This window comes from Hirundo rustica, chromosome 6 (genome assembly GCF_015227805.2).
Source record: "Hirundo rustica isolate bHirRus1 chromosome 6, bHirRus1.pri.v3, whole genome shotgun sequence".
Lineage (NCBI taxonomy): Eukaryota > Metazoa > Chordata > Aves > Passeriformes > Hirundinidae > Hirundo > Hirundo rustica.
In genome coordinates this window covers 33,226,711-33,254,124 of record NC_053455.1, presented here as the reverse complement: position 1 = coordinate 33,254,124, position 27,414 = coordinate 33,226,711, and the positions used below count along the sequence as shown (strand labels likewise).

The 27,414-nt window shown below is 37.8% G+C and overlaps 1 protein-coding gene across 3 annotated transcripts; it reads right to left on the bottom strand.

Moving 5' to 3' along the window:
- Window positions 1-7,804: 7,804 nt before the first annotated feature.
- Window positions 7,805-27,317, bottom strand: KATNBL1 (katanin regulatory subunit B1 like 1). 3 transcript variants are annotated; one of them, XM_040068122.2, is made up of 10 exons: window positions 27,195-27,317; window positions 18,890-19,017; window positions 18,080-18,120; window positions 17,408-17,687; window positions 15,890-16,008; window positions 15,658-15,708; window positions 15,484-15,573; window positions 14,855-14,944; window positions 14,379-14,472; window positions 7,805-12,891 (listed from the first exon to the last, which is right to left on the bottom strand). In XM_040068122.2, the coding sequence occupies exons 2-10, from the start codon at window positions 19,001-19,003 to the stop codon at window positions 12,859-12,861; spliced, it is 912 nt and encodes a 303-aa protein (XP_039924056.1). In that variant the 5' UTR covers window positions 19,004-19,017; window positions 27,195-27,317; the 3' UTR covers window positions 7,805-12,858. The 3 variants fall into 3 exon arrangements, with proteins under 3 accessions (XP_039924056.1, XP_039924057.1, XP_039924058.1); XM_040068123.2 differs by having other exon boundaries at window positions 18,890-19,022; window positions 27,195-27,232; XM_040068124.2 differs by lacking the exon at window positions 27,195-27,317 and adding an exon at window positions 26,833-26,961.
- Between the last annotated feature and the right edge of the window lie 97 nt (window positions 27,318-27,414).

Below are 27,414 nucleotides of genomic sequence, written 5' to 3'. Positions count from 1 at the left end.
ACTTGATGACCTAAGATGTCTTTGGCAATCTAAATGATTCTATGTTGGGGCAGAAAATCTCTTAATCCCCTGCAAACTCTTCAGCTGTCAGAACGATTCCTGCATCTCCAACACGTCCACCCTCACAGCATGGAGTTTAGCATGTAGGATTGAGGACTTTCCTGTCTCAGAGAGATAACATTCCCCTATTCCCTTGTTTGCTTTCACCTCAAGTTGACTGGACAAACTTCCTCAGGACTCTTTTTTTCAGGAATGAATTCTTTTCATCTTCCTATATTATATGTCCAAAACCATGAGCAGGACACTCTACTTTGTCACACTTACCCTGGGAGATAGCAAATGCTGACATCGAGATTGCAAGACGATAGCCAGTTTTGTCTGCTTGCAACTGAACTCATCTTTACTAAATTCAAATTCATTCTTCAATGGAGGAAATTTAATTAACAGTTTAAGTGCTGGGATAAGGAACATAATTTTCCTGCTGAAAGAATTTCTAGACTCCCTCATGCAAGCAAAGCAAGTATGTAACATGATGGTAACCTGGAAGTCAGTTTTACAGTACTTTGACTGCACTCCTCATCTGTTCTCTGTAAAAATTTGTCCCTACATCTGTTAAGCAGCAATTGGGCATTAACCATGCAAGCAGTAGGTTTAATAAGTGCAGTATTCATTAAGCTGACTAGGTAATAAGCTATGACCCACAGAATGGTGCTACACAGGTCCTCAGATTCCTGTGTTGTTACTTGTATGGACAGCACCTGTAATTGTTTTACATGAGGTTAGAATGAGACATCGGTGTGATATTTGGGTTCTAAAAATATAAGCAGTTTAGAATCCTTATTTCTTGCCAATATGCAGTCTAAATGCTGTTGTTTCTTTACATCTGGGTTTTACTTCCATAATGCCACAAGGTGGCCTCCACATAATACAGCGTTATCATCACATCCTTCACAGCATGAAATCTGAAAGCATGCTTTTGCTTTTCTGCAATGTCAGTAAATTACCACCACAAAATGACATTCTTTTCTTTGTATTTCAGGCTCAAGAAGCTTACATGCTGTGCAGAATTAGTTCACATCTGACAGGAGGTCAGAGCAACACAAAGCAGCTACAAGCATTTTCGTAGGATGTTCTACCAGAGAGAAGCTTGTTCATGAACCAAGCGTGTGACACACTCACAGAGCAGGTCTAGAAGTTGTCTGCCCTGCAGAGTCTGGGAAATCCTGCATCCCACATGTGAAGGCTGCAATAATTCAGACAGCTTTAAGCAGTTGCTTAAATTATGGTAGTTACTTCTGTGCTAGGAGGATCCGAAGAAAGAAAGCCCCAAAGCAGCAGAGATCCTCTTTTTGACTGGAAGTTAAACCATTTCTTGCCTATCAGAAAGCTGATGTTGTTTTTCAAGAAGGTGAATGACCAAAGCCCACTAAAGATTGATTTGCACTATTTCAAAGCTTAGAGTTCCTTCATTTTTATGGGGGGGGTGGTGGGGGGGTGGGTGGAGCTTTATTTTACACAATTTATAGTGGAACTTCAAAGTGTAACAATGCAAGTGGAATTGGAGTAGCAATTTCTAGATGATAAACATTTTCTTTGGTATATTAAAAATGTTACAAAAGCTATTACATTGTGTACTACTAGCAAATCTAGATTCAAACTAAAGGAGAAAAGTAGTAAAACCTGTGAGTTCGCAATAGTTGACAAAGCAAAAGGAACAAAGCTGGGTCTTAAACTCATTTTCTCATTTACAGAGAAAATTACAGTGGCTCTAAAGTGAATCTTCAGCAGTAGCTGTAGGAACCCTTTTCTTTTAAACACAATCTGTCCATTTTTGAGAAGCTGAGAACTGTGACTCTCCTTGGTTTTAAATTCATCACACACCTTTCTTGTACAAGGCTGGCATTTGAGATACATAACCCTACGTGTACACAGCTGATTGAAAAAGTTTACCAAGTTTCTACTTCCTTGAAATTCAACACTTAGAAGAATAACTATTGGTAACTTTCTCCTACTGTCTTCTTTCAATGTATTGACCTGTAATTCTCCTGTAACTCTTTTCAAGCTATTGTTGAAATAAGCAACTTTTGTTCTGTCCTTCAATCTTTGCCTTGTTTATCTGAACGAAATAATTTGGAGGTGCATTACACCTCCATTACACTTTAAGTAAGCTAAATATGAATCTTGTTTTTATCTTTAAAGTGTATTCCTATTTGTGTGGGTTTTTATGCTGAATCAGACTGTGCAAGTAAAGACATGCCTTAATGAGCCTGAGTTTGTACATGACCAAGAACTGTTTAAATGTCCCACTGTAGGGAACTGCACACATGATCTATCATTAATCAATGGCAAACAAGCTAATTTTCTATGTGTTGTTACATTGCTATTCAGTGTGTTAAGCAGTTCCATTAAAGCAACATGATTAACAGCTTTGCAGTTAAGTAGTAGTTCCTGTTTGACTCAAATATATCTATGTCAGCCTTATACAGGTAAGTAGGAGTCCTGTGGGAGTACAGTGATTCCATCTGTATTATAGCAGTATTTTTTTTTTAAAAGCTTTAATAATTCAGCCTGAAGCAGGATTTGCCAATTCTCAAATAAGCACTGTGGGATTAAATGAAATATTTTTCAGCTTTATAATATTAGCATTATCATATAAAGTCTTTCCAATTGCAGCATGAAGTTTTGTACTGGCCATATGATTCATGAGTTTGGAAGCCTATGTTTCCTTCCTCAATTTTTTAAGCTAAATAAAAATGGCTTATTTTTCTATTTTTCATACCTTTTTTTTGAAGAAAATAATAGCACAAGTGACCTTTCAATGCTTTTTCTTCCCTCTAGCTACTTGCTTTCATTATTTGTAAATGTACTGTTAATATATGTGACAGCAGGTTCCTCTGGGAAGCTCTGTATAACGGCTGGTCAAATCCAGGGCTCACTGGAAGCTTTGCACAGATAGCTAAAGTCCTCAATTTAACTTTGTTCTTTGCTTTTAGATTCTTATTTTAGCCAAATAAAGTAACTATGATCTACTGAAAGAGTGTTGCAGGATTTTATCTACAACTTTTACTGTCTCCTGCAAGCCTGAAGAATTCAGCAAAGCATCTTCAAACTGGTGTTCATTCCAGGTGACAGACTGTGCTGTCTAGTTTAGAATTACTTCTTGCAAGTGTAAAGGTATGTATTTAAATATTGACATGTCAAAACATTAGGAGGAGGAAACAAAATCAAGTAATTGCCAGGACTGCTTTGTTTTCAATGCAGAAGTTGTGGGGACAGGTGGGTGGGACAGAGAGGGGAAGAAACTTAACAGAAGTATACATTGCACTGAGGTCCCAGGTAATACCTCTCTAGAAAAGAAACAAAGAACCTAAATCAAACCCACCATTCTGCTCATCTCTGCAAGTTATTTTATAGGAATAGCGCTATCCCTTTGTCCATAAAACAGTGTGATGCTCAGTGAAAAAGCAACTGGACCTCTTAAAGGCTGCAGTGTAGCTACCTAGAAGAGAAGCATTCTTCAGCAAGGCCACAGAGAGCTTGAGCTCAGGTGAACCACCAAGTCCCACTGCAGGCTTTTGCACAGCCCAATATCTGGCTGGAAAGTCTCTGTGGCAGACAAAACATAGAGAGATTAGAAAGCTTAAGCTTAAAATTTAAAATTAGAAGATTCTCCTTGCATACAAAGCACATAGTCACATCTTAACTTGGAACAGACACATACAGGAAAGAAAACCAGGTTCTTTCATAACTGAATTGTCGACACAACTCTAGATGAGAGTTTGGAACATCTAAGGGTAGTTCAGCTAGGAAAGAATCCTACAAAGGGTTCACCAAAAGGGTCTCTTAGCAGTTGATGCTGTGTCTGAAGCTCACAAAGCAGATCAGGGAGCAGTGTTGCTTAGCTGACTGCTGGCAGCCATATATATGAGAGACAGCCATATATATGGGACAAGTAGCTGTGATTGAAGCTGGGTTCAACCTATCTTTAAATCAGTAACTGCTGCTTATCTTCCTTTTATTTCACCACTAGATGTGGGAACGAAAGTTAAGGCTTGCTGGAGCCATGTAATTCAAATTAGTTCTTCCTCTCACTTGAGTCTCTCATTGTTGAGACCACAGAATTCAATTATATTGCTGCAAGGCCAGCACAAATGATATTTTCATCCAAAACCATACCGCCCCAAAGCACCAGTGAAGATATTATTTTAGACTATTAAAATCAGTTCAAGTTCTGAATGTATTTACTAGCCAAAAGACAGCCTCATATAAATTCCTGAAAAATGAAATAATTATGCTAAACCAGAAACACATGGACAGCAGTACCTTGGAGATGTACCTTAGGGCTAATGGATAAAAAGTGCTCTGTAAGGTAGGAAAAAATATCATAAGGTGAGTAAATACCACAAATGAACAACAGACAAATCAATTTTGTCAGAAAAAAAGTATGAATGAGGATACTAAAATCTGTAGATTAATGATTTCTTAATACAGAAGCCTATTACAAGCAAGATTTAGATTTGGTGAGTTTCCAAAGGAAGAGAGGACTAACAGTTCCTTTCACATGAGCAGAAATCCTTAACATCAGAATTGTTTCAACCAAACTAAACTTAAAGGAATTGCCAAAGGCTAAATGCTCATTTTCCAGAGCACAGAGAGAACTATCAAGTAAGAAAGCAGCATCAGAAGTTTGTATGCCAAATCTTGCAAACAGAAATGCTGGAATATGCCTCGCTACTCCCTAAGGTAAAAGCTGAAGTTAGGAAGCTGCCAGTTGCGAAGAAAAGCTCCAAGGGCGTTCTCCTCTAATTTATGGCCCTTCAGAGTAAGGAGGCTGAGGTCACGAACCAAATAGTCACTTAGAAAGTAAACTAAATCAGTGCTCTAACCCTCAAAAATCCAAAACAATTTGTAACATCAGAGACTCCTTGCTCAGAAAGGCACTCATGTCCTTTTTTTATGAAAAATGGAGAGCAGCATTTGTTGTCATTTGTCTGCAGCACTACTTTATGCTAGAGACAAGTGAATTCTAGGATTTTGGTTTGGGTTGAGTTTAGAATTGCTGTTTGTGCTGTGGTGGTTTTTGTTGGGTCATGTCATGCCTGTTCTGTCCCAACATCTCCTCCTACCCCCCAGCCCGATTTCTATTTTTTAGCTTTAGTAGCAACCTTCTGTTCATCTGGAAAGAAACTAATCTGCTTTTTGAATCAAGAACTGTGAAGTGGAACGAACCCCTTTAGAGATGTTAAGGGACGTGCCACCATTAGAAACATAAATGTATTGGAATGTAGAAGAAAGGGCAAAAATGATACTCCTGCACAGAAATGAATGGAAACGTGCTTATACAGCACTTTGTGTACATAACACATCCTCACTCTACCCAACATCCTGATTATTTTGTGTGGTCAGAAAGCCATAAGCGTGTAAAAATGAAAATTCAAATTGGCACCAATGAATCTAAAGAGCTGCACTCAAAGGGGGAGGCAAGATGGGTGAATAGGAAAAAAATCCCCAACCCAAACCAACAAACCACTAGCCCCCCTAAGCAGCAGGATTTCTCCCTAACTAGTCACTAGCCTGCCATTTGCAAAGGTTCCGAACTGTAGGCATTTTTAATTAATAGGCAGTAGAATATTGGTAGAGCATTCATGTTTAAAAAGCATTTATACACACACAAACCCTCTTAATACAGCTTCATCTTAAATATCATAGTGGCCTCTACAGTTGCTCTGTATAGGGCATAAGCCTAAGCCTCTGAGTTTTCACTAAGTTGTTTTTGTAGTGAGAACCTGGAAGACCTGAGGGACAAGACATCACTTGGGAAACTAGGTGTGCCAAATATGAAGGCATTTTATTCTCACTTGGATAAGTGACAAGGATGTGGAGCTGGAAATTCAGCCAAGCATTTGTGCCCCAACATGTCAGAGGGGTGGAAATGCAGCAACTGTGAGGAAAGAGGACTGCTCTGTGAGCATCAGGTCTCCAGCTGTTCTTTGTGAAGTGCCTCACTGCTGTGGATTAGGCACATAGGACTGGGAAGACTTTCAGTTATCATCATACCCCAATCTCCCAACAACCACAGGCACACTTTTCAGGTAATGGGAATTTTTGTACCATATTTTAAACACTCCTCCTTCCCCAGTTTTATGCAATACATTTACACCCAGGAAAGCACACTTTGGCCACAGTCCTGATTAGAACGTGCCTGCATTCAAGCCCTCAACCCCCTGTAGATTACTCATGCCACCACTCAAGAGGACAGTATTTTTAGAGGTACCTCTTACAGCACCACCCCATCATTCAGTTAACAAACTCCCAGTCTGCTCTCTTTATCCAAAAACACCTTAACTATAATATCTTCCAAAAAAAAAAAAAACAACCCCCCAAAAATACCCCAAAACCCCCCAAAACAAACAAAAAACACCCCACAACAAAACAAAAAACCCAAGGCTCTAAGAAAATTTATGTGAAAAGACAGTTGCTCTGGTAGGCAGGGTTCACATCACGATCAGCTACTCTGCTTATTCTTATGCTAATGCTGGCTGCTGGCACAGAATTACTCCAGAATTAACACTCCCATCAATCACCACTCATTTTGGCTGATTAAAAAGTCAAGCTTTTTGGACTTACCAAACACAAGGTTGAGAACAAAACAGCTATGTTTTTAGTCCTGCTGTGCTTTACTAGTAATGCTGCTTCACTTACAATGTTGAAAATCAAGTTTTATCACTACCTGCACCATGATGGTTAATTATGTTTTTGTAATTTACTATTTCCTGCAGCTGCAACACGAGGTGGCAGAGTCATCCAGAAATTAACTAATGTAGCAAGGTTGGGTTTTTTTCCCTATTCAGTCAGAAACTTGTTATTTTAATAACTAAAATTTTAAGCAAACACACATAAATACTTATGCCTTTAAGCTTCAAGGCAAAGTACTATTAGCAGATATAGAAAGTATTAAGAGATTTCTGCTCTCCAAACCAAGCACAACAAATAGCTCCTTTCTGCACTCATTGTAGTAATTTTGTCAGAATGGAGAGCAGTTTTAGTTTCTTACAGCCAAGAGCTTTTAAGACTTCAAAAGACTCCCCAATAACCCATCATTCCACTTTTATCTAGACTAAGTAGATAACAGGACAGCTGATTCACACGAAAAAAGACAATCCAATAGTAATGAAATGCGCGCTGTCCTAATAGCTGACTCTATTTGTGCAATTTCGCCATTTAGAACCAAACATGGCATAGGTTTCTTTTATGTGGCCACCCTTCTCTGAAATGCTCCTAAAAATTATTTAAACTCTTGCAGAAAAGTATTTGTCTCATGCAGAACAGATGTAATGAAAGCCTGTTATCAGAAAAGACAAAATGATCAGCTATTTTTCTGAAGGTGGAATATGTACTTCACTAAGTTTTCAAATCCATAGAATATACGAAATGGGTAGAAGTGGCAACTGCAAGATCCAAACATAATTTGGGCTTTTTACAAGTGAAGTTCAACAGATTCAATTTGACAAAGAGACATCATAAAGTACAAGAGCTATTTTAAACTGTCTACAGGCCACTTTAACATATACTAGGGTGCATATGTATTTCAACACACCTGTAAGAGCAGGCAGTTTTGGAATGTAACTTTATCTTGATATTTAGATTATCTGGGTTTATTGTTTCACAATATACATAGTGCTTATGTAAAAAAAAGTATCAAGAATACAATTACAGTATCAGTGAAGTCCACTAGTTGTTTATTTCCAGTCTATACATACAGAACACAGCCTCCTTCCCACATCCACAGAAAACTGATATTCACAGAACTGTATTTAAAAAAATCAGAAGAATGTGTAAACGTATTTTATCACATTTTAGCATCTATCACTTTCCAAAGGTGATCCAAATGGTTCTAAGCACTTAAATAAAAGAATAAGGGAAGAATAAAAAGGTGGGAAAGATAAAGGTGGGTGTTCTTGTGTTTTGTTACAGCAAAGAACAGATGTTTGAGACCCCAACACTTAGTTGCTCATCTACACTAGAGCACTCAAAGCACTGACTGCCTGAACTGAAGCAGTGATCCATATGAATCACAACCACTATGGATTCACAACATTCAACCACATTCAAGCTGAAAGTAGCAGATATCATTTTACAGCAATGATCAGCAGTCACAATCTAAAGAGATATACTACAAAACTCCCATCAGTACAGAAACAAAAATATTCTAGGTCTGCAACAGTTGAAGACTATGTGGATATTTCCATTTTATCCCTTTAAGGGACAGTGCTACACTTCCTGCCTCCCTTATGGCAGGTTAGTATCCAAGTCCAGCTTACTACTCAACACACAAAAAAAACCAACAGAAACAATTCTGCAGCTACAGTTATTTAGAACAGAAAGCACTTTATTTTTTTCCAACCAAGTTCAAAGTCAAACTTCAAGCTGTGAGTGCACACTTCAATTTGTAGGTATTAACAAAATTTGCGTGAAAAGTTTTGAAGTTAAAAATTTTTCAGTTGCTTCTAACTGAATCATGTTAAACAGCTAGCCCTGTGTTTTGTCTAGCGTTCTCATCTTCCCCTCCTCACTTCTAACAAGACACACTCAGTATATTTAAAGTAGATGAGCAATAAATAACATCATTAAGTGCTAAAGAATATATGTGGAAAGGGGCAGAAAAATTGCTGCATTTAGTCTTATTCTGAGAAATAAACCAAGCTATTTAACCCATGGAATAAACATAAATTATTTAAAGACCGATAACATAAGCACTAATAACACAAGCATGCTCAATCTATTTCTCTGTGAATCTTTTATCTGTAGCCTACAATGATTACTGTGTGTAGGATGGTAGACTGAAGGCAAAAATTAAGACTACACTGTCTGGCTTTTACCAAGGCTATTAAAAACTGCTTTGTTTTTTTCCTTCACTAATGCAACATCAGCTCAATATAAAGTTCCTCTTGAAAGAATCAACGGCTTCCATAAACGTAAGCATTTGTTGTGGAAAGCTAGAATAACTTTACACCGGTACCACAATTTGCATGGTTTTGTATTCTGAAATAGTTGACTATGAACCACCAGTTTCACTTTGCACCAATAAACTAGGCGCAAACAATAGCTGCAAATCTCCACACTAAGACTGACATTCAGTCTTCCGTAGAACTGGAAGATTTGTCAAGATGAACTGGCAAAAAGCAACCACTTGCTAAGTCTAAAATATAAGTTTCACATAAGAAACTTTCAAGTTTCCACACATAAGAATGACCGATCTTTCAAGAAAGAAGAAAAAAACAAACAAACAAACAAAAAACCCACACCTGCAAAAAAACCCCGAAACAACCAACCAACCAAAAAAAACCCCAAAGGACAAATTAACACTGTAGCATCCATCTTCAAAACCTTTATCTCTTCAATGCAAAATGTATTAAAGACATTTAACTCCAAAGTTGCTCACTTCAGAGGCCAGGAAATGAAAATACAGCCTGCTTTATAATGCAGCGGAGCTGATGTCACTGAGCATAGGGCATGCATACTTTTCGTCACTTCCTACTCTCCCATCCCTCCTGCACCTCAAGTGTTAAAACTGTGGACTCTGATAAAGCAACAATAACAGGAGAGGAAAAAAAAACCAAAATATTTATATCTCACTGCAGAGGGAAAGATCTTGGAGGGCTGATGCTATTTTTTTTAATGCCAGCAACAATCTGCAAGCACTATTAAGGAATGTGGAACTGACGTACCTGTGTGATAAAAGAGAAATAGGCATAGCTCCTTCAAAATAAAGCCATACATAATCATTAAGACACGCAAACTTCTTCATATTCAGCTAATTAATGGGTATTTTTCCACCTCCACTCTTCAGCCAGCTATCAGCAATACCTCGGCTTGGCCACTTACATTTACAAAATACCAGACTTTTTTTTTTTTTTGAGCCCTGCAGAAAAAGACAGTTTGCCAGAAGGATTCTTTAATTTCAGTTTAGGGGATGAGCAAATTCTGGGTCACACTTAAAAGTACTCCTTCAGCAAAACAGCCTCAAGTTCTTTTGGGGAACACTGAGGCAAAAGACACTGTTTTCTAAAGACATCAGTTTTGTATCAAGTGGTATGACATGAAGAACAGCTTTGTGGAGGCATCCTTCATCCTCAAGTACACATATGCTTCTGCACCACACGAACAGGAAAAGGATTAATTCTGCCTGGATCTTCTGACACATCCTAGAAACACCATTTTTATAAACGGTCACAAAGATTAGCATTTATGCATGGGGTAGCTGAAACTTAATACTTTGATTCACTGGGACAACTCTATGAATCTAGTAAAGTTACACAGAGGATAAGACATTTAACTCATGCCAACTTTGATCAGGTATTATACATTTACATTTTGCAACAGCAAAACTGTTCCTAGCCATTTAAGAACTAGAGAGAATACAAGAAGCTGAGCCTGAATATTAGTGCGAATAGTTTAAATGAATTAAGAACATGATGGAAAAAATCATTTAATAATACAATAATACCTGAATCCTGTTCTTACAGTCTAGTAGCTGCCTGAAAACAGTAAAAAATTCATTTAAAATAAGGCACAGATGCTAATGACAATGTTTAATACTGTATTATTGATCCTGTCAAAATACAACTTCTGGCAGTTAAAAAGAATGCATTACTTTATTAGATATTCCTCAGTAATGATCCTCATATCAATCTTACCTTGCCTCTAAAACAAAAGCACTGTCCACACTTAGGATTTGGTAACTCTATGGCCACATACAGAATTCATTATAAGCCCATGTATCTAAATCTACATTCAAGCTAGATTTTTAAATACTAGAGTGTTTCTTTAATTAATTACAACTATGCTTTCTTATATTCTCAGAAATTAATGGCCATGAGTTACTTTATTTTGTCTATTAAAAAAAAATAAAAATCTGAGTTTCTATAGACAGTATTCTCCTTGACGAATAATCTAACAGTTTCAGTAATTGCCACCCAAATGATTAAACTAGACTTCGTTACTTTTTCATCTAAGCATCCAACAGAACAGTAAAGTAATACAGAGTGCTGTCATACTATAGTTCCTTTAGATTTTTAATTGACAGTAAGGATATTTGAAAAGTCCTATCTCAAAACTTTTTGAGCATGAAATATCTCTAATGATACATAATAATTCTAGCAAAAAGATTGGCTATGTGCATGTCTCCAGATTGTCCCACAAAGTTTCTGGATGTCCCAGAAACTCTTTGTAACTGACTGCCCTAGGAAATGCAAAACTTTGGTGGTTTACAGAACAGTCAAATATCAAAAGCACCAAGTTCTGATGACAGATTTCTAGTTGGCCTTCAGAAGTCAGCAACAATGATACATAAACTAAATACAAAACTAAGCAACAGGAGGCCTGAAGTTTTTGACCGCTACAGGAGTTTAAAATTTATTTATTTATTCTGTAAAGCAAAAACCACTTGGGGCTATCAAAAGACCCTTCTCCTGCACGTCAGTAAAAGTGCACATACTTAATGCTAGGTATGAAAACAACCCTTGCAAGTATTAATTTTTAAGGAAGTAGTCTATTTGGTCATACATGCTGTACATGTATACTTTTAAGTGAAGAGCTGGCACTTCATGAGTTTTAACTGAAAAAGCACGCTTCCTAATCACAAAATTTAAAAAGGCAACAGCAAGCCTAAGATTAAGACTCCCTCAGAGCTATTACTTTTAAATTAAAGTAGACCAGCATATCAATACGACAGTAAAAGTTTATAGCTGTATTCTCAATGCTGTTGTTGCTAAGAATTTGCCATCATTGATCAGGTTAGAACTTGACCAATTTTGCAAAAGCTCTTTGTCATTTTCTTAAAGGAGGTAGTATAAAAAGGGTGTGATTTGAATAACACGGCCTCACCTGGCTGTAAACATTTCAAACAACAGACAAACATCTATGATAAAAAGTGTGGAAGAGATTATTCTAGAAATTGGTTTTTTTGAACTTGAAAAGAAAAAACAGTAGATATATTTAATATATTTACTTATTTGCATGTAGTTTGATGATACAGAACAAGATTACTTTGTTAGAAATCCACATACAGTATAAAAACATTTGTTAGACATAAATTCACCATTCTGCTGACATTTGCAATAACTGTTTATCCAAGCTTAACTTCAGGTATTTATAATATTTTTCATACATGTATCTTTGTATATGTGCAATGTTTCATTAACTACACAATGTGAAACCCTGATTTTTGTAGTTTTTCATCACAATCTGAACATAATAGCTATTTGCATCTTAACACATTGGCTTTTTGAAACACTAGTAATTAAGGCATCATTTCTGTATAGTTTCTCAATAGTGCAAACAAAAACTGTCTTTAATAATTTGATTAAAACATAGAGTAACTGAATATATCAAATTTTTTTGTATTTTTTAATGTAATTAGAAGATAGTTGTGCATTTTGGAGTTCTCTTGTGAAAGAGACATTTAAAAGCTCTTAATGCTGATTGGTTTTGTTGGTTCCTTATAACTGGTTCTGCTGTCTTGTCTTCATGACAGTGTAATTCATCTTCTTTTACACGATGATGTAAAATACAGTAGCATTTAAAGGAATACCTAGTAACTGAGCGAATCCCAAATGCAGCAAAGGCATACAGTTTTCATAGTGCACTTTCACCTCACTGAAGTAAAAGTTGCTCCTACTAGACAATTTTCCACTTCAATGTGAAGTAGATTGTTAGGGTTTTTGTTAGTGGTTTCATTAAAGAGCTTGACAGTTCAGTTCTCTTCTACCAGTATTATCTCAAAAGGCTTTCAGTACATATTTCAGGGATACTTTAGGGGATTGTTCCACCACATAAGCACACTGTTTCCCCATCATGTCAGTGCAGCTGCAATAAATAAGCATTTACATCCTAGAAGGAAAAAAAGGAGAAAGTATTTGTCACATTACATAATAGCTCTAACATCAACTCTATGTCTGAAGCAGGGTAACCAATCAGGACCGTAACACAACAATAATTATATCTGCCCAAATTTCAGAACAAGTTATCTTCACAATTATTTTCAATTAATGCTTTCAATGACATTTCTTTATGTAGTAAAAAGCCTGCAAGAGTAGAATTAGTTTTCAAAGCCATCAATTCAGTCTGTTATTCCTCTGCTCCCTGCACAAGCAGAAAAGATCATCATCTGATCATGTAGTTAAAAATATTATATATGATATTCCTTTACCCAACCCCTCCAATATCCTTGTAGTATTTTTTCTCTGACTTGCTCAGGTGACCTTGGTCACAATCTAACCTGATATACATTAAGTAGCCAGCAAATGGACATAAAGGGAACCTGAACCCTAGAGAAACAAACTGACACTACCTATACCTGCTATTCTGATCTAGAAAAAGAACTAGGCATTCTACATCACATGCTCTCATCACTCTATCAAGTTGGGAGTTAGAACTCAGTTCTTCTGCATCCCTGCTGACTGAAATTCTGAAAGAAGTTTAAACTTATTCCTTTAGGGACATCAAAATTGAAGTCTCAGGCACACAACAGTCCCAGAAAAAAAGGAAATAATTCACTTGTTTGACACAAAGTGATCGATTCTGTAGGCACAGAATTACAGATTCACCAAAACTCCTTAAGATGCAATTTTAAAGTTTTCTTCAAGTTCACTTAAATCCTACACACAATCAAGTGTCTGCTGTAACTCCTTTCTGTCTACCTTCATCAGGTCCCTCCACTTGGACAGGTTTCTATCCAGTGTAACTGTCGGTGCCCCATCTCAGAAAGCCATGTTCATAGAGATGAGCACAACCAGCAAAACATGCATCTAACCAGGCCCCCTCATTATGTCACTAAGAAATACAAGCAGAGATTTGTCTCAGATAGGCTCATCTACTCTCCACAAACTCATCATTTTCTAAGCATTAGGTCAGCAATAAGCTTTAGAATTTAGTATGTTGTCACTTGCCCCAGTCACTTAATGCATAAATGCTAACGACACTCCTGGGCTAAGATTCTCCATTCTGCATTACACCTACAACAATGGGTACAACAGATCTAAGAGAAAACATCTGTCCTTTCCACAGTCTACCTACTCAACTGAGCCCTTTCTCACATCAATTTGAAGGCTCATTACTATTGGCTACTTTGTTATAAAGGAGATGCTTCCTCTGTAATGTAAGAAAAAAGGATAAAAATTATTGTAATTCCAAATCACACAACTATCATAGGGAATCAACTCCAGATTTCTGTAAAAACCATGCAATACACATAAGCATTTGCAGAAACTAAAGTAGAAGTATTTCTGTCCGACCACAGTTTAGCATAAGTAAAACAAGAGGAATACTGTCAGTGATACAACCATGTTTATTACTGAACACAACCAGAACGGGATTACCTTAGCTATATTACCAGTATATCCTGGAACCAGAGTAAGATGATTCTCCTGTTCCCACAAAACACTTAGCTGTTGTTTTAAAATATGAATGTTTCTGAAAGAGAATGAACATCACTTTATAACAGAGGTAGTACATTTCATTAGTCTCTTTTACTAAAATGAATTATTAATACCGCATACAGACTTAGCCTACATAATAGATATTGCCACAAGGTCTGAAAAATTTTAATTCAACTTCTACAGCATTTGTATAATCCCTGATATGACTATGTCCTACATGTATTAAAACAGTAGCAAAAAAAAAAGAAAAACAAAACTAGTAACTTGACTATCCTTAAAGTACTTTTAAGCTTTAACTTTAAAATTATAATTTTGCCTTTTGTAGCTAAGTTGTGCTCCTACTGATCAAAATTAAAACACATTTGAGATTAAATTGGCTACAGAAACATTTAAACATTCCCCAACACTATACTCACCCATCTTCTGCCTTTTCTGTATGCGCAGATAGTTCTGACCACCATCTTTTAATGACAGCCTGAAGCCAGTTTAAACCAACTATCACATACCTGTAACAACACATTTTACACATTATGCATTTCCCCCTCCCTGTACATTATCTACAGGCCAGATAAAGCGTTGAGATAAATTATTAAGCAATTCAGAAAGCAACACATTTTCTATTCTGGAAGAAGGAAAGTCTAGACAAATTGGTAGGTTTAAATACTTGCTTACACTTGCAATTTCTAAGTGGTAAACTGAAGTTCTTGTTGAAAAAAACAGAAGAAAACTCTGCCTTGATTTCATGTCAAAAAGCATACTGAAACCTCAGTGCTATTCTTTTTTACTGTTTAGGATAAATAAATCTGCGTAAGGGCAAAGCCAGTCCTCCCCACCAAGTCCCTAACATTGCAGAAAAAAATTTCTGCACCACTGTTTTGTTAAAGGATAAAGCTTCCATTCCGGAGCTTTCTCATTTCCTGAGAGAGGCAGAGTTGGGAGAAGTGCAGAGGGAACAAGAGTCAGAGAATAAAAAACCATTGATTTCTAAGGCTCTGCATAGCCAGAAAGTAATACTGTATTAAGAACATCCCAAGCTGATACTTACTCTTCATATTTGCTTTTAAGCAGGGATTTCACTAAAGGCAAAAGATCTACACAGCAGCCAACTGAAACATATGGTTTTTCTTCCTGTAAACTTAAAAAAACAAGATGTTTCAGAAGTGCTGAACTTCAACGTGGTTAAAAGCAGATACTAATTCCCCAAATTTTCAATTTGTACCTGTTTGTAAGCACAGGAAGGCAGTCTACAACTACTCCAAGATCCTGTATCCTAGAAACATTAAGAATAAAATCAGAAGTGTTACTAGTAGATCCTACTAGTAGAAGTATATGCTTCCACTATGATTTAAAAAGAGTATCTAAGTCACAACATTTACAGAACTGCTAAAATTATTGTGGCATATTTGAGAGTGCTATCATTTTAAGGATATAAAAGAAGAGACTTATTTTACCTCACTAAGTAGGCTACCAGTTCACTTATACTTCTCCTTCTCCAAAAGGTTAAAGCCACATTCAGTCTCAGATTCCTGCTGAAAAGAACTTGAGCCATAGTTTCATGGTCCTGAGAAACCTGCATATTTTTAAAAACATAAAAAGTTGCCACAAGTTAAGTAGACAGCAATAAAACAATAAGCTACTCTAATATAATCTGGTATATGATAATACACTTTTCTACCTGTATTTTGATGAGTTTGTTTTAGAAATGTTGCAAGACAGAAATTTATCTAAGAATAGACTTGAACCCAATATGTCCCTTTAGAAGGGGGCAAAAAAATACTAGGCCTACTTTACATGAAAGCTGCAAGAATAAGATTTGTACCTCTTTACCACCTAAGACAGGTATCTAATAATTAAAATGAGCTTTCATGAGCATCAACCAATAATTCTTACCAATGCTGAGAACTTTTTACTTGGATGATTATTAATTTTGACACAATTTAGATACAAGTAGTTATATGAATTATTCCGAACTCAGACAGAAAAGGTTCATTTCTGAAAAGGCTTGTTCTCTGAATGAAGTTCAGGCATTTTAATTAATTAGACCTTGGACTGGAATGAATACTGCAGAGCCGCACACATTTCCCAAACCAGCTAAATAGTCATTTGTGGCCAGAGGTCAGTTATCTGGTCCTTAGCTTCTCAGAAAATGAATCTTCCCCTGCCTTCATCTCTTTACCCATCTTTCTGCAACCTCTTTATTTTAGCTATTCACCATCAAACTAAACAGTGCAAAAGTGCTGCAGACTTGCATCTTCAGCCCACTGGCCTCTCAGGGATCTCTCCAAATGCCAGCCCACATTTACAGCACCATGACAAGACAGCATGGTGATGGTATCTGATCTTACCTTCCCTGCCATGCCTCACCTTAAACACATGGCAAACCTTGATGAGTAACAAAAATCTACTGTGACAGAAATGAAAACTTCAACATTAAGGGCCTTAAATGGCCCTCACTGTCACAAAATCCATTTCATTTAAATATCTGATCTTTTAGCCAGCTTCAGAAGCCCTGCAAGCATCGACTAGGTCTCCTCAACCAATCCTAACAAGAAATAAGGCTCATACAAACACTCAAGTTAGTTTTGCACAAAGTTGATAGTGCTATTGAAAATTGTCCTATCTATCCTCCCAGCTATTTCTCATTGATACACTAACATTTTGACACTTCTACAAATACACATACGGACAAGTGTCCTGGCAGTTTACAAAACCTAAGCAGGTCAAAACAATGTTCTTCTTTAGTCTGGTACAATTTTAACCCAGTCAAGTCTGGCAGTTCTGAGCTTCTGACACACACAGATACGAAGAAAAGTGGCAGAACTATTATTGACAACCGTTATCACCATAAACATCACAAGACCTGATACCTGCAGAACTGAAGAAAATGAATCTAAATAAAGAAAACTTTCACAACTAATTACTAGGAACACTTCTTTTTTTAAACTGGAGTTTCTTCAAACTCTACCCACCTCCGAAAAAAATGCGCTGTATTTGGATGAGGGGCCTTCTGTTTGAGATGAGCCAGAGTCACTAGAATTCAGCAAGTGTGTACGACTGTTGTGAAGTTTTGCTGGCAGATTCCCTGCACAAGCCAGTTCATTTTCTTTATTTGCCATGTCACGGCCCCTAGATTTAGGGCACAGTTTCTTTCTGTAACAAGGCTTTGCAGTATAACAATGAACTTTCCTTTTACAATATACCACTTTGAAAAGAGAGAGTGGACTGGTCACCGTTTTTCCAACCGTTACTCTGCAATAATAAAGCACTATTTTAGTGAAGGTCAATCCAAACAGAATCAACTGCATTATTATGTGTGTGTGTATATATATATATATATATATATATTAAAAAATTATGAATTCAGTAGACAGAATTCAGGTTACTGAAAACATCTTTCCCCCAGTACATATCTTAATGACACTTGGGTTATCAGAAGTCATGCTACCAATATTCTTCCCTGTTTTTATTAATTCAGAGACTCATTATTATGGAAGAAAACACAAGAACCAAGAACTGTCATTAAAATCAATACCTATCATCCACTTGTCTTTGCTTTGGTGCTGTAATCAATTTCAACTGTGTCTTCCTCCCTACCTCTTCCACACTTTAAACTCAGATATTAAACAGCACAGCCCTCCTACCTGTTTGTGTATGAAGCCAGCTGTTTTGGAGATTTCTTACCCTGGGAGAAAGGAAATAGAGAAAAAAAAGCTGTATTACTAAAAAGAGTGAAACACTCCTGTCTGTACTACTTAGCATTAATGGTAACACATTGTGTGCCTCAGCAAGACAATGTTATGATCTTTTTTTGTTAACACAGGTCATAAAATGTTTGTCTTAATACCAATGAACAGAGGCTACTGACATCTCCACCGCTGTTTGAAGAGGTCTTACAGTAAGTTTGCCTCTCTAGTGCTTCCTCTGTACTCCACTGTCTTACTCTTCAGCCAGTACACAGCCATGAGGTTACAAAAACTATTCTTGAGTAGCAAGAATCCAGTGAAAATCTGAGTGTTACCAACGTGGTAGAAGAAGCTGTGTAATGAGTATACGACAGATCCATTTCAATGAGTGGGTTTCACCTACTCCACCTCTCACTTTTGCCATTAAGCTCTCTCGGCAAGAAAGAACTTTTTCGTGACAGAATTCCTGTATTGAAACATTTTTGGCTAGACTGCAGAAAAGCAGGCATGAATGAGACTGCATCAGCACCTACTGCTCATATGGACGATATGATGCACTGCCCTGTGCAGCTGCTGCCTGTATCTATTGTAACACAGTTTCCATATTACAACTGCTGTGCAACTTAAAGTTCTATTGCACATCTAAATATCAAATGCTTACCAGTGCTGTGCTTCTAGATTTAGACTGCTCAGAACTATGAACTTGTTTAAATCTTCACTTTTCTCAGAGGACATAAAACAACCCAACAAACAACACAAACAGCTTACCTCCTTCATGATCTTTTTAGTGGAAGAAGAGATTCTTTTTCTGGGGAGATCAACGGGATGACCTTCAATATGCAATACTTTCTGTTTTTTAACATTGTGAGCTTCAGATGCCATAATCTCTCAAATCCCTGTACTCGAGGGAAAGATATTTAGTTTTATTTTCTAAAACATTCCATCAGCTTTCTTCAAATGCAGCTAGCAACACTACAACTCAACTATTTGCAAGATCTTCCATGCTGTATATAGCCCAAGACATCATCCTTTAGCGAATGTTAGCTGGAGGTCTTACTATTAACATACTGAGCATTTCAAAAACCCTATTTAGCTTTCAAAAAAAAGAGGGAACAAAACCAAAATCACCCAAGAAGCAAGAGGCAGAGATTTTGTTTTCACACTAGTTTCTACATCTGCGTTGAAGGTGCCGTACAAGCAAGAATTCAAGTACAGAACAGGGCAATTTTTGAGACACTTTCCTCACACAATAATTTTCACCCGCCACCTACAGAAAAATAATTAGTTTCACACCTGTTTCCAAGTGGAAAAGGCAGCTAAAAATCTGATTCTCATTTTTCAGGAAGTAAGCAAACTTCATCAAAATAACAAAGGTTGAAAAGAAAAAAAGAAATGAAAGATCTTCCCCACAGTTTATTGGTAAATGTACATCCCCCTTCCCCCATTTTTGTCAAAGCAGTACTTCGGCTATTTTTCATACAAAAACCCACAATTTTATGTCTAAAGTCTTTTGTCTTGAAGTATGCAAGTATTTCTATAAGAATCAACACCAAGAGTGAGACAGTTGTTTGATATATGATTTTGCATCTTTTGTAACTGATTGTAACTGCAACATTGCTTAAGACTAGGTTTAATTATTACATCATCACAGAGGTACTATTCTTGAAGCGTTTTAGTAAGACATCCTATGCTACTTTTAAAAGACAACCTCTTGCTCCAATATTACTGGTTTTTCCCCTAAAAGGTGAAACTCTGATTTCAATGTGAGTGTTCCAATCTCTGCCCTCCACCTTTAGCAGCAGCCCTATCCCTTTTACTCTATGTAGCAGATTTACCCCACATTAAGAACTTCAGCATTTAAAAGACTAAGACACTGAGCACTGAATAAGCCAGGCAGGAAACAGCTTATTAGCCATGAAGATCCATGCAGCAGCCAAAGGCCGTCAAATAAAACAAGCAGGTGGCAGAGCCAGATGCTGTACTCAGGCACATTAAAACCCCTGTTGTAGGGTACAGTAGAAAAAAAATAAATTCTTCAAATGTTCTGGTATTCTTTAGAATTGGATCAGTACTAAAGAACTTCACCTGAGATCTCTCTTCCAAAAAATGGAGTATTTACTGACAGAACTCCTTACCCTGTAAAATGGGAACATGGAGCCCTCACACTACAGCAAGAACTGCAAATGGCACCATTATTTAGGGCAATATCTTTAACAGCTGGTGGTCAGTATTTTCCCAGATGTAAGTCTGGCTTAAGACTGGTTCATTACCTTCATTTTTTCACACTATGAGACAGTGATGAAGACCTATCACTTTCTTAGCTCTCCACACAGGCTTGTAAATAAACTTCATTTCCCAGAAGTTTAGGAAAAAACTCAAACACATTTTCCTCTGCTTATCAGACTGGTTAAAACCCTTATTTGGGCTCAAAATGGGCTGTATATTAAAATTTGGACTTGGAGCACAACACAAAGGCATATGCTGAACAACTGGAGTTTTGAAGAAAAACCCAACAGTCCTAAAATCCAAACAAATCTATCCTTTAATTCAGGTCAGTGATGAAGAGGACCTGGAAAAAGTCTTGATTTATTTTCTTCTTCTATCTACTGTTTGACAGTAATACTGAGGGGAAAGCAATAAACTAAAATATTAGCAGAGGCAACCTCCAGCCAAGAGAGTTAAAACCCACAGTCACCTCATCAGATGTTATAAAAATCCCTAATCTCTGCTGCTGAAGAATAATTTTTGTGACTACTCCCATAACACACTATCAGCTTACAATTCTTCAAGCCTAACAGTGACTGTTCCTTATTCTTCCTTGCTTAATAAATGATCTTAATCTTTCACACTAAGCAGCACACAAGAATCTGATCACCAAAATAAATGACAGCACTATATAACCAAAATACTTTTTGCTTAAAAGAAGTGTAAAAATATTAGGAGGCTAGAAAGAAATGTCTTACCAAAGAAATTCAATCTGTATATCAGCTTTTAATACTGGGCTCTAAAGAGCATCTAACATCTCAAAATACCTGTACTGGAGCTATCTGAACTGGAGAGAGAGGACTCTGGACAGAAGGAAGTTCCTTACAAAAGGTTGCACGTGTCCAGGAGAAAAATTAAGAGAATTTTACGCTCTGAGAAATCTGATATAAGAATATATTGTTCCCCAGCCTCCCAGCTGAAACAGAATGAAACAACAGAACTATCAATTCTTTCTGTAAAGACTGGTAAAAGAAATTCAAAAGGTCAAAAGATGATCAGATATAAAGGAACATCTGATGAAGCAAGTTAAATCCTTTTTTATGACTTCAATGTCCAACAGATTAGTGAGACTTCCATAGTTTAACCCGTTGAGGGTCTCAGATTATGCAGAAGTAGCAGTGAACACTCAAGCAGTAATGAAACAGCTGTGGTTTTAGCCAAGGCACAGAATCTCTCCCTTGGAGCTGATGAAGTACCTAGAGAAAGCATAGTCAATATTTACAGAGCACCTCAAGGAAGATCCAGATTGACATCTCTGTTGTGCTAATTAGTAAACAATGTAATCAAGAATAGACTTAGTGGACACAAACAAATAATATAAAGGGAAAGATTCAGCCTGGCTGTCACTAAGGCAACACAGCCTGGAAAAGAGAAGGTTCCAGGGTGACCTCACTGTGGCCTTCAGTATCTGGAGGGGCTACAAGAGAACTGGAAAGGGACTTTCTACCACGGCATTTGTAATAGACCAAAGAGTAATTGATTCAGACTGAAAGAGGGTAGGTTTAGATTGGATATTAGGACAAAAATCTTTACTGAGAGGGTGGAAAGGCACTGGAACACATTTCCTAGAGAAGTGGTTAATGCCTTGTCCCTGGAAGTGTTCAAGGCCAAGTTAGGTGACACCTTGTGCAGTCTAGTGGAAGGTGTCCCCTCCTTCCCATGCTAGGGAAATTGGAACTAAAAAATCTTTAACCCATTCTAACCCAAATTATTCTATGATTCTAGGAAGTCCTGCTCTGCAAAATTAATGGAATTTATTAAGAGTATGGGATAGTACAACATGGATAAAAGGCAACTAAATGATAGAGTCTGAGTTTCCAAGTCCTTCACTTAAATCTTGAGGAAATTAAGCAACCAAGTGAAAAAAGGGAAATCTTTTGCAGGTACAAGTATCTCAGGGAACAACCACAAACTGTCTAAGCAGTTTACACACTGCAGAAAATCACCTACAGATCCCTGGGGAAAACCTCCATTGCTTTATGCTCATAATATATTCATAAATTACCTCACAAAAGGGGATGAAGACTGTTGACAATAAAAAGTCATACCAGTGAAGATAAGGCCTAACTGAAGAACTGGAGAAGGACTTAGATGTAGAATAGGAGAAGCAATGCTTATAGATCAATATAAAGCAAAGCCTATGTATCTGCAGGTAGGAGAAAATTCTGGGTTCCTGTTGGAATCACAGCCTCTGAGCTAAGAATTGCCACCCACAACAGTATCTGGGTATAGGACAGTTTATTTTAGATCAGTTGAACTGTTAAGGCTCCATATGAATCAATAAGTAGAAAAATAAACAGAACACTATTCTGACAGTGTACAGAACTAATTTGTGCCTGTATTTCAAATACTGAGAGCAGAGATAGTTAACTTTCTTTAAAAAAACCAAACCAACCCTAAAAAGCAAAAAAACCCCACTTCTCAGTAAAGTAAAAAACAGCTCAGACAAAGGCAAGTTAAAAAACACATGGAATACCTTTCATATAATCAACAACTGATTAGATTAGCCTGGAGTTGGCTACAGGTAGCCTCTTCTCCTTCAGTCTGGAGAAGGGGCTACTTATAGCCAAGTGGGGAAATAAGACAAAGGCCTACAAAATTAATGGCTTGGAGAAGTTGCATAGAGATTGTGCCCTCTCTTGCCCAACATGAAAATAAAGGGTCAAAAGACAATAGCTGAAGATCGGATCAAAACTAACAAGGGTAAGCGTGTGTAAATTATTGTCCACCTGAACTTGCCACAAGATGTTGTAGATCCAGACATTTTATACGGGTTCTAGAACAGACTGAAAATACATTAAAAAAAATAGACTGAAAGTGACTAAATTCAGATACACAGCCCATAGTCCAGACTGAGCAGAACACAAGCAGAAGAATCTGATATATACAAACCTAACAGTGCTATAATAAACCTAGTCAATATCTTAAGAAACCAGCTTTGAAAGGCTTAGTAACACCTAGGAAAATGCTGGCTGGGCAGCAATTAAAAAGATGAATGCTACAGGATGAAAGGCACACTACATGGCTCATCACAATTTTGATTTCCTATTTGCAGTCAGGTATCACCTAGTAATAGCTAATTAGACATCACAGCCCCCTGTAATTTTGGGATATATACACAGGGTTCTTAAACTGGCATTAGATACTAATTTGTACAGAGTCAAACAATCTATCTATACCCCAATGTCTTTAATTTCTGACTTTTCCCTTGTGATGAGCACAGCTAGTTGTATTTGATCAAGACAATCTGCTATACAATCTCATTGAGGCCAATGCATTTCCCTCACTTTACAAAGTTTTAAAAATTAAGGATAGAATGCATGTCCGTTCAGCTCTGCCTTGGTCTATCGAAAAATCCTAAACTATTTTACAACTGAACAAAGTAGACCACAAATCTGAACAGAGATGTATGATTTCATTAGGACTACAATCAAATTCCACCAGTCTCCCCTGTACTGTGAGTGATTTCTCACAGCAGACAATCTTCCCTTCCCCCATTTCTATTCTCCTCAATCTTCAGTAAGCAGAAAGACTTAAGTGATAGTAGCCATATCTCCTGAGAAGAAGCTGGTTTGCCCCCACAGTCAACAGAGAGCACCTGTGCAAAGTTTTCTTAAAGGTTCTACTGGTATTTTCTTTCTCTGATCTCTCCCAGATGCAATAAAACTCTTTAGGTCATACCAGAATCAGGCAAAGAAAGTCAGTACTTAGAGGCATTCAAGTGCATATCTATCAAAGGCAAGTATTAACAACTCTGCCACTCCCTCCCATGTCCTAAGTTCTGGGCAAGGCCCCCAGAGAGGGACAAACTCTTCTTAGCACATTATGTAATCTACATGCATATGAACATAATATTTCATGTATTTTTTTACAGAACACAGGCTGGACTACTTTGCATGGCAGTAAGGAAAATGTAAAATAGTTAGATATCTTAAGCCATCAGCAATACCTTTTAAAACACACATTCTTCCATCCTATTCCTTGTCCAAATTCTTAATAGCTACTTTTTTCTGCAGCATTCCATGTGCACTAGCCATAGCAAATGTTCCTGTGATTCTCGTCCACCCCACAATAACCCAACTGCTAGTTCAAGGATGACAATATTAAACTCAGATGAAAGAGCTAATTAATCATTATTCCCAAGGAAAGGAGCACATGCTTTGAAAGCATTCCAACTAGGTATCCAACAGGGAAGCAGTAATGGTCAACTAATTTCACTGACCATTACCATATCTACAATGGTCACAAGAAATTTCCAAAAATGGTTATTTCAAACTTACTTCCAAAAGGGTGATTTGTTTACAAAAATAATTTAGTACTATCTTATGATGTAGAAGTGATTTTGTAAGTTTGGCATAGCTCCCTTTCATTTTAGCTCTGATAAATGTTACAAAATCCATCTGCCTTTGCTTTAGAAGGCTTTCACATCCTTTGCATATGAAACAGTTTGGTTTTTTTGAATTCCTTTTTTAGTAATTGATGCACTGATGGTTCACCAGCTGTTAAATAGTGATTTTTCTTAAAAAAAGAAAGTGGAGTTCAAGATTCTAAGGAGTGTGTTAATGAAAAATTTTTTCTGCAACATTATAGAGTGTTATATGCCAGCAGATCATAGGTCTTAAATGTGCCATACTTGTCAGGCCATTTGTTACAGTTTGAAGTTTCCTATGTTGATAAAAACTATAGGAATTTCACTAAATCAGCAGTAAATAAAAATACTATTTGAACAACTTGTTATGGTAAGTTAGATTATACCTAAGATTTAAGCTCATTTTCCTCTTAAGTATGGAATTCACATGTGGCCCACTGTCAGTCATAATGAACCTCCAAAAATGACCCCAAGTCACAGTTCATCCAAGTTTAGTGAGGATGAAGCCAGGTGTGCATTAGCCCTCCTTGTGGAGATAGCCCAGGAGTCTAATAACTGAACTTTGTTTACATTTTCTGGGAGAAAAAAAAAAAAGTCAAACAAGAACTCAGTTCTCTGCATCTGGAGGTACCATTTGCAGATACGTTAAGCTGCCATAACGTAATAGCAGTTGTCAGTGGTTAAGTCCTTTCTGAAGTCATCTTTCACTGATGAAAAGATACTTCTACCTGTTGATCTTCAGTTACAAACACTCTGGGGACAGTAAGTCTGGAAAAGCTTTATAACTGAGAGGCGTTATAAAAGAAATAAATTTCCACAACACTGAAGCTTCCACATTAACGTTTTACACAACTCTTTAAGAAATTACCCACTCAATTAAATACAGCAATTTCTTTTACCATTTATTGCTCAACCCAAAGAGTTAAAAAAACCTGCAATGAGAATTTTGAATTCAAACCCAGAGATGGATACACTGGCAAACCCCTCAAGCTCCAAACTTGGTGGAGGCTAAGGAAGTACTCACCACATGCCCACCTGGCTGAACAGACTGTGATTACATGTCACACAACTCTCACATGGCTTTTTATGATACCCTCAAATACACTTCTATTATTGACTGTAGTCTGTTTATAGCATTTAAAAAACCTTCTTAACTTATAGTCAAGCTTCTTACCCTAGGACCAATATAAAGTTATTTTTTTTAAACAGCTGATTTAAATGACTATGAGATAATATATATATAAAATACATAACACACAATCATTATATATAACAATATTCTGAAATATTAAATAAACTTAAAAGCAAAGTTTTGAAGGTGGGCAACTGAATATATATACACATGGCTATTAAGAATATATGCACATCAGCATACTAAAATATGCTTTTAAATATACACGTATAAAATACCTTAATAACATTATTTTTAATATATTATAATGTAATCCTGAGTTTTAAAGTTTAGGAAGTCAAAGCAATGCTAATTTGAGTTCAATTAAATAACATTAGAGAAATTTAAATCAAAACTACATGGGCTGCTAATAAGAAATTAAAGCGATATCTTTAGACAAGAACATGTTCTTTCCAATCAGCAAGGCCAAAGAGGCACACATCAGCCTTCTGCTACGCTTTAATTCTACTAAACATAGGTAACTACATATTTTTAATTCTTTCCCTGATTACAGCCAGAGAATAAGAGGAGGAAAAAAACAGGGGGACAGGAAAAGTAAAAATTATGTTCCAAGAAGAGATGGATGAAGGCTGCTTTTAAGCAAACAGGACTTAACCTTGCTCCAAAGCAGAGCATGTAACAAAAACAGAGACAAAAGATTTCCAAAGATCACCACCTAATCTCTCTTCTTAAAAGATCTCCCTATTCAAAATGTTAAATTCAAAATTTTAAATCTGCATGCCAAATCATCCAGCACAACACTGAAAAAAATAATTTGAAGGCTTTTGAACAAAGCAATTAATGCAGGATCTGATCTTCAAGCACTTAAGACTCTCCCCCCGCTTCTTTTCCCCCTGGAATCTGTCACACCCAAGAAATTAAATCCGTCAGCAGAGCAGGCCTCACACCCAGCTTGTTGTCCTCCCTGTCGGCAGCACCAGAGCCTTCCCTGCTCTCCTGGCACGTATTCGCCGCTGCACACGCTTGCTTCGAGCGGAGGCTGCTGGCACCATTTCAGAAAGGGACCGAAGTGCCAGAACCCACTCTCCGGAGGAGGCAGGCAACGCACACAGCCGTGCCGGGACGCCGGGCGAGCCCGCCGGGGAGCGGGACGGAGCGATCCGCGCCCCCGCGCCGCCCGCGGCCCCCGCCGCCGGCGCGCACGCCCGCCGCGACGCCGCGGTGCCGCGCCCGGTCCCGGCGGGGCAGAGCGCGGCCCCGCCGCGCTCCCCCCGGCGGCGGCCCGGGACACCCCCCGCGCCACTCACCCGCTGCTCATGTTCGGGGCCGGGCCGGGCCGGGCGAGCGGAGCGGCGGGAGCGCTACTGCCGGGGCCCGGCACCCGGAGCCTGCGCCATTCAAACGCCGCCGCGGTGCACGCCGGGCCGCGCGCGCCGCACCACGCCCCCGCCGCGCGCGCCGCGCGACATCGCGGCGCCCTCTGCCGGCCGCGGCCTCGCGCCCCGCCCCGCCCCGCCGCGCGCCGCT

What these genes read in the sequence shown, in the direction of transcription:
- KATNBL1 (XM_040068122.2), bottom strand. Translation starts at nt 19,003, where the DNA reads ATGGCATCTGAAGCTCACAATGTTAAAAAACAGAAAGTATTGCATATT. An exon ending in CTGGCTTCATACACAAACAG is followed by an intron (nt 17,688 to 18,079) that starts GTAGGAGGGCTG and finishes TTATTATTGCAG; the next exon opens with AGTAACGGTTGGAAAAACGG. An exon ending in CTTCCTGTGCTTACAAACAG is followed by an intron (nt 15,574 to 15,657) that starts GTACAAATTGAA and finishes TGTTTTTTTAAG; the next exon opens with TTTACAGGAAGAAAAACCAT.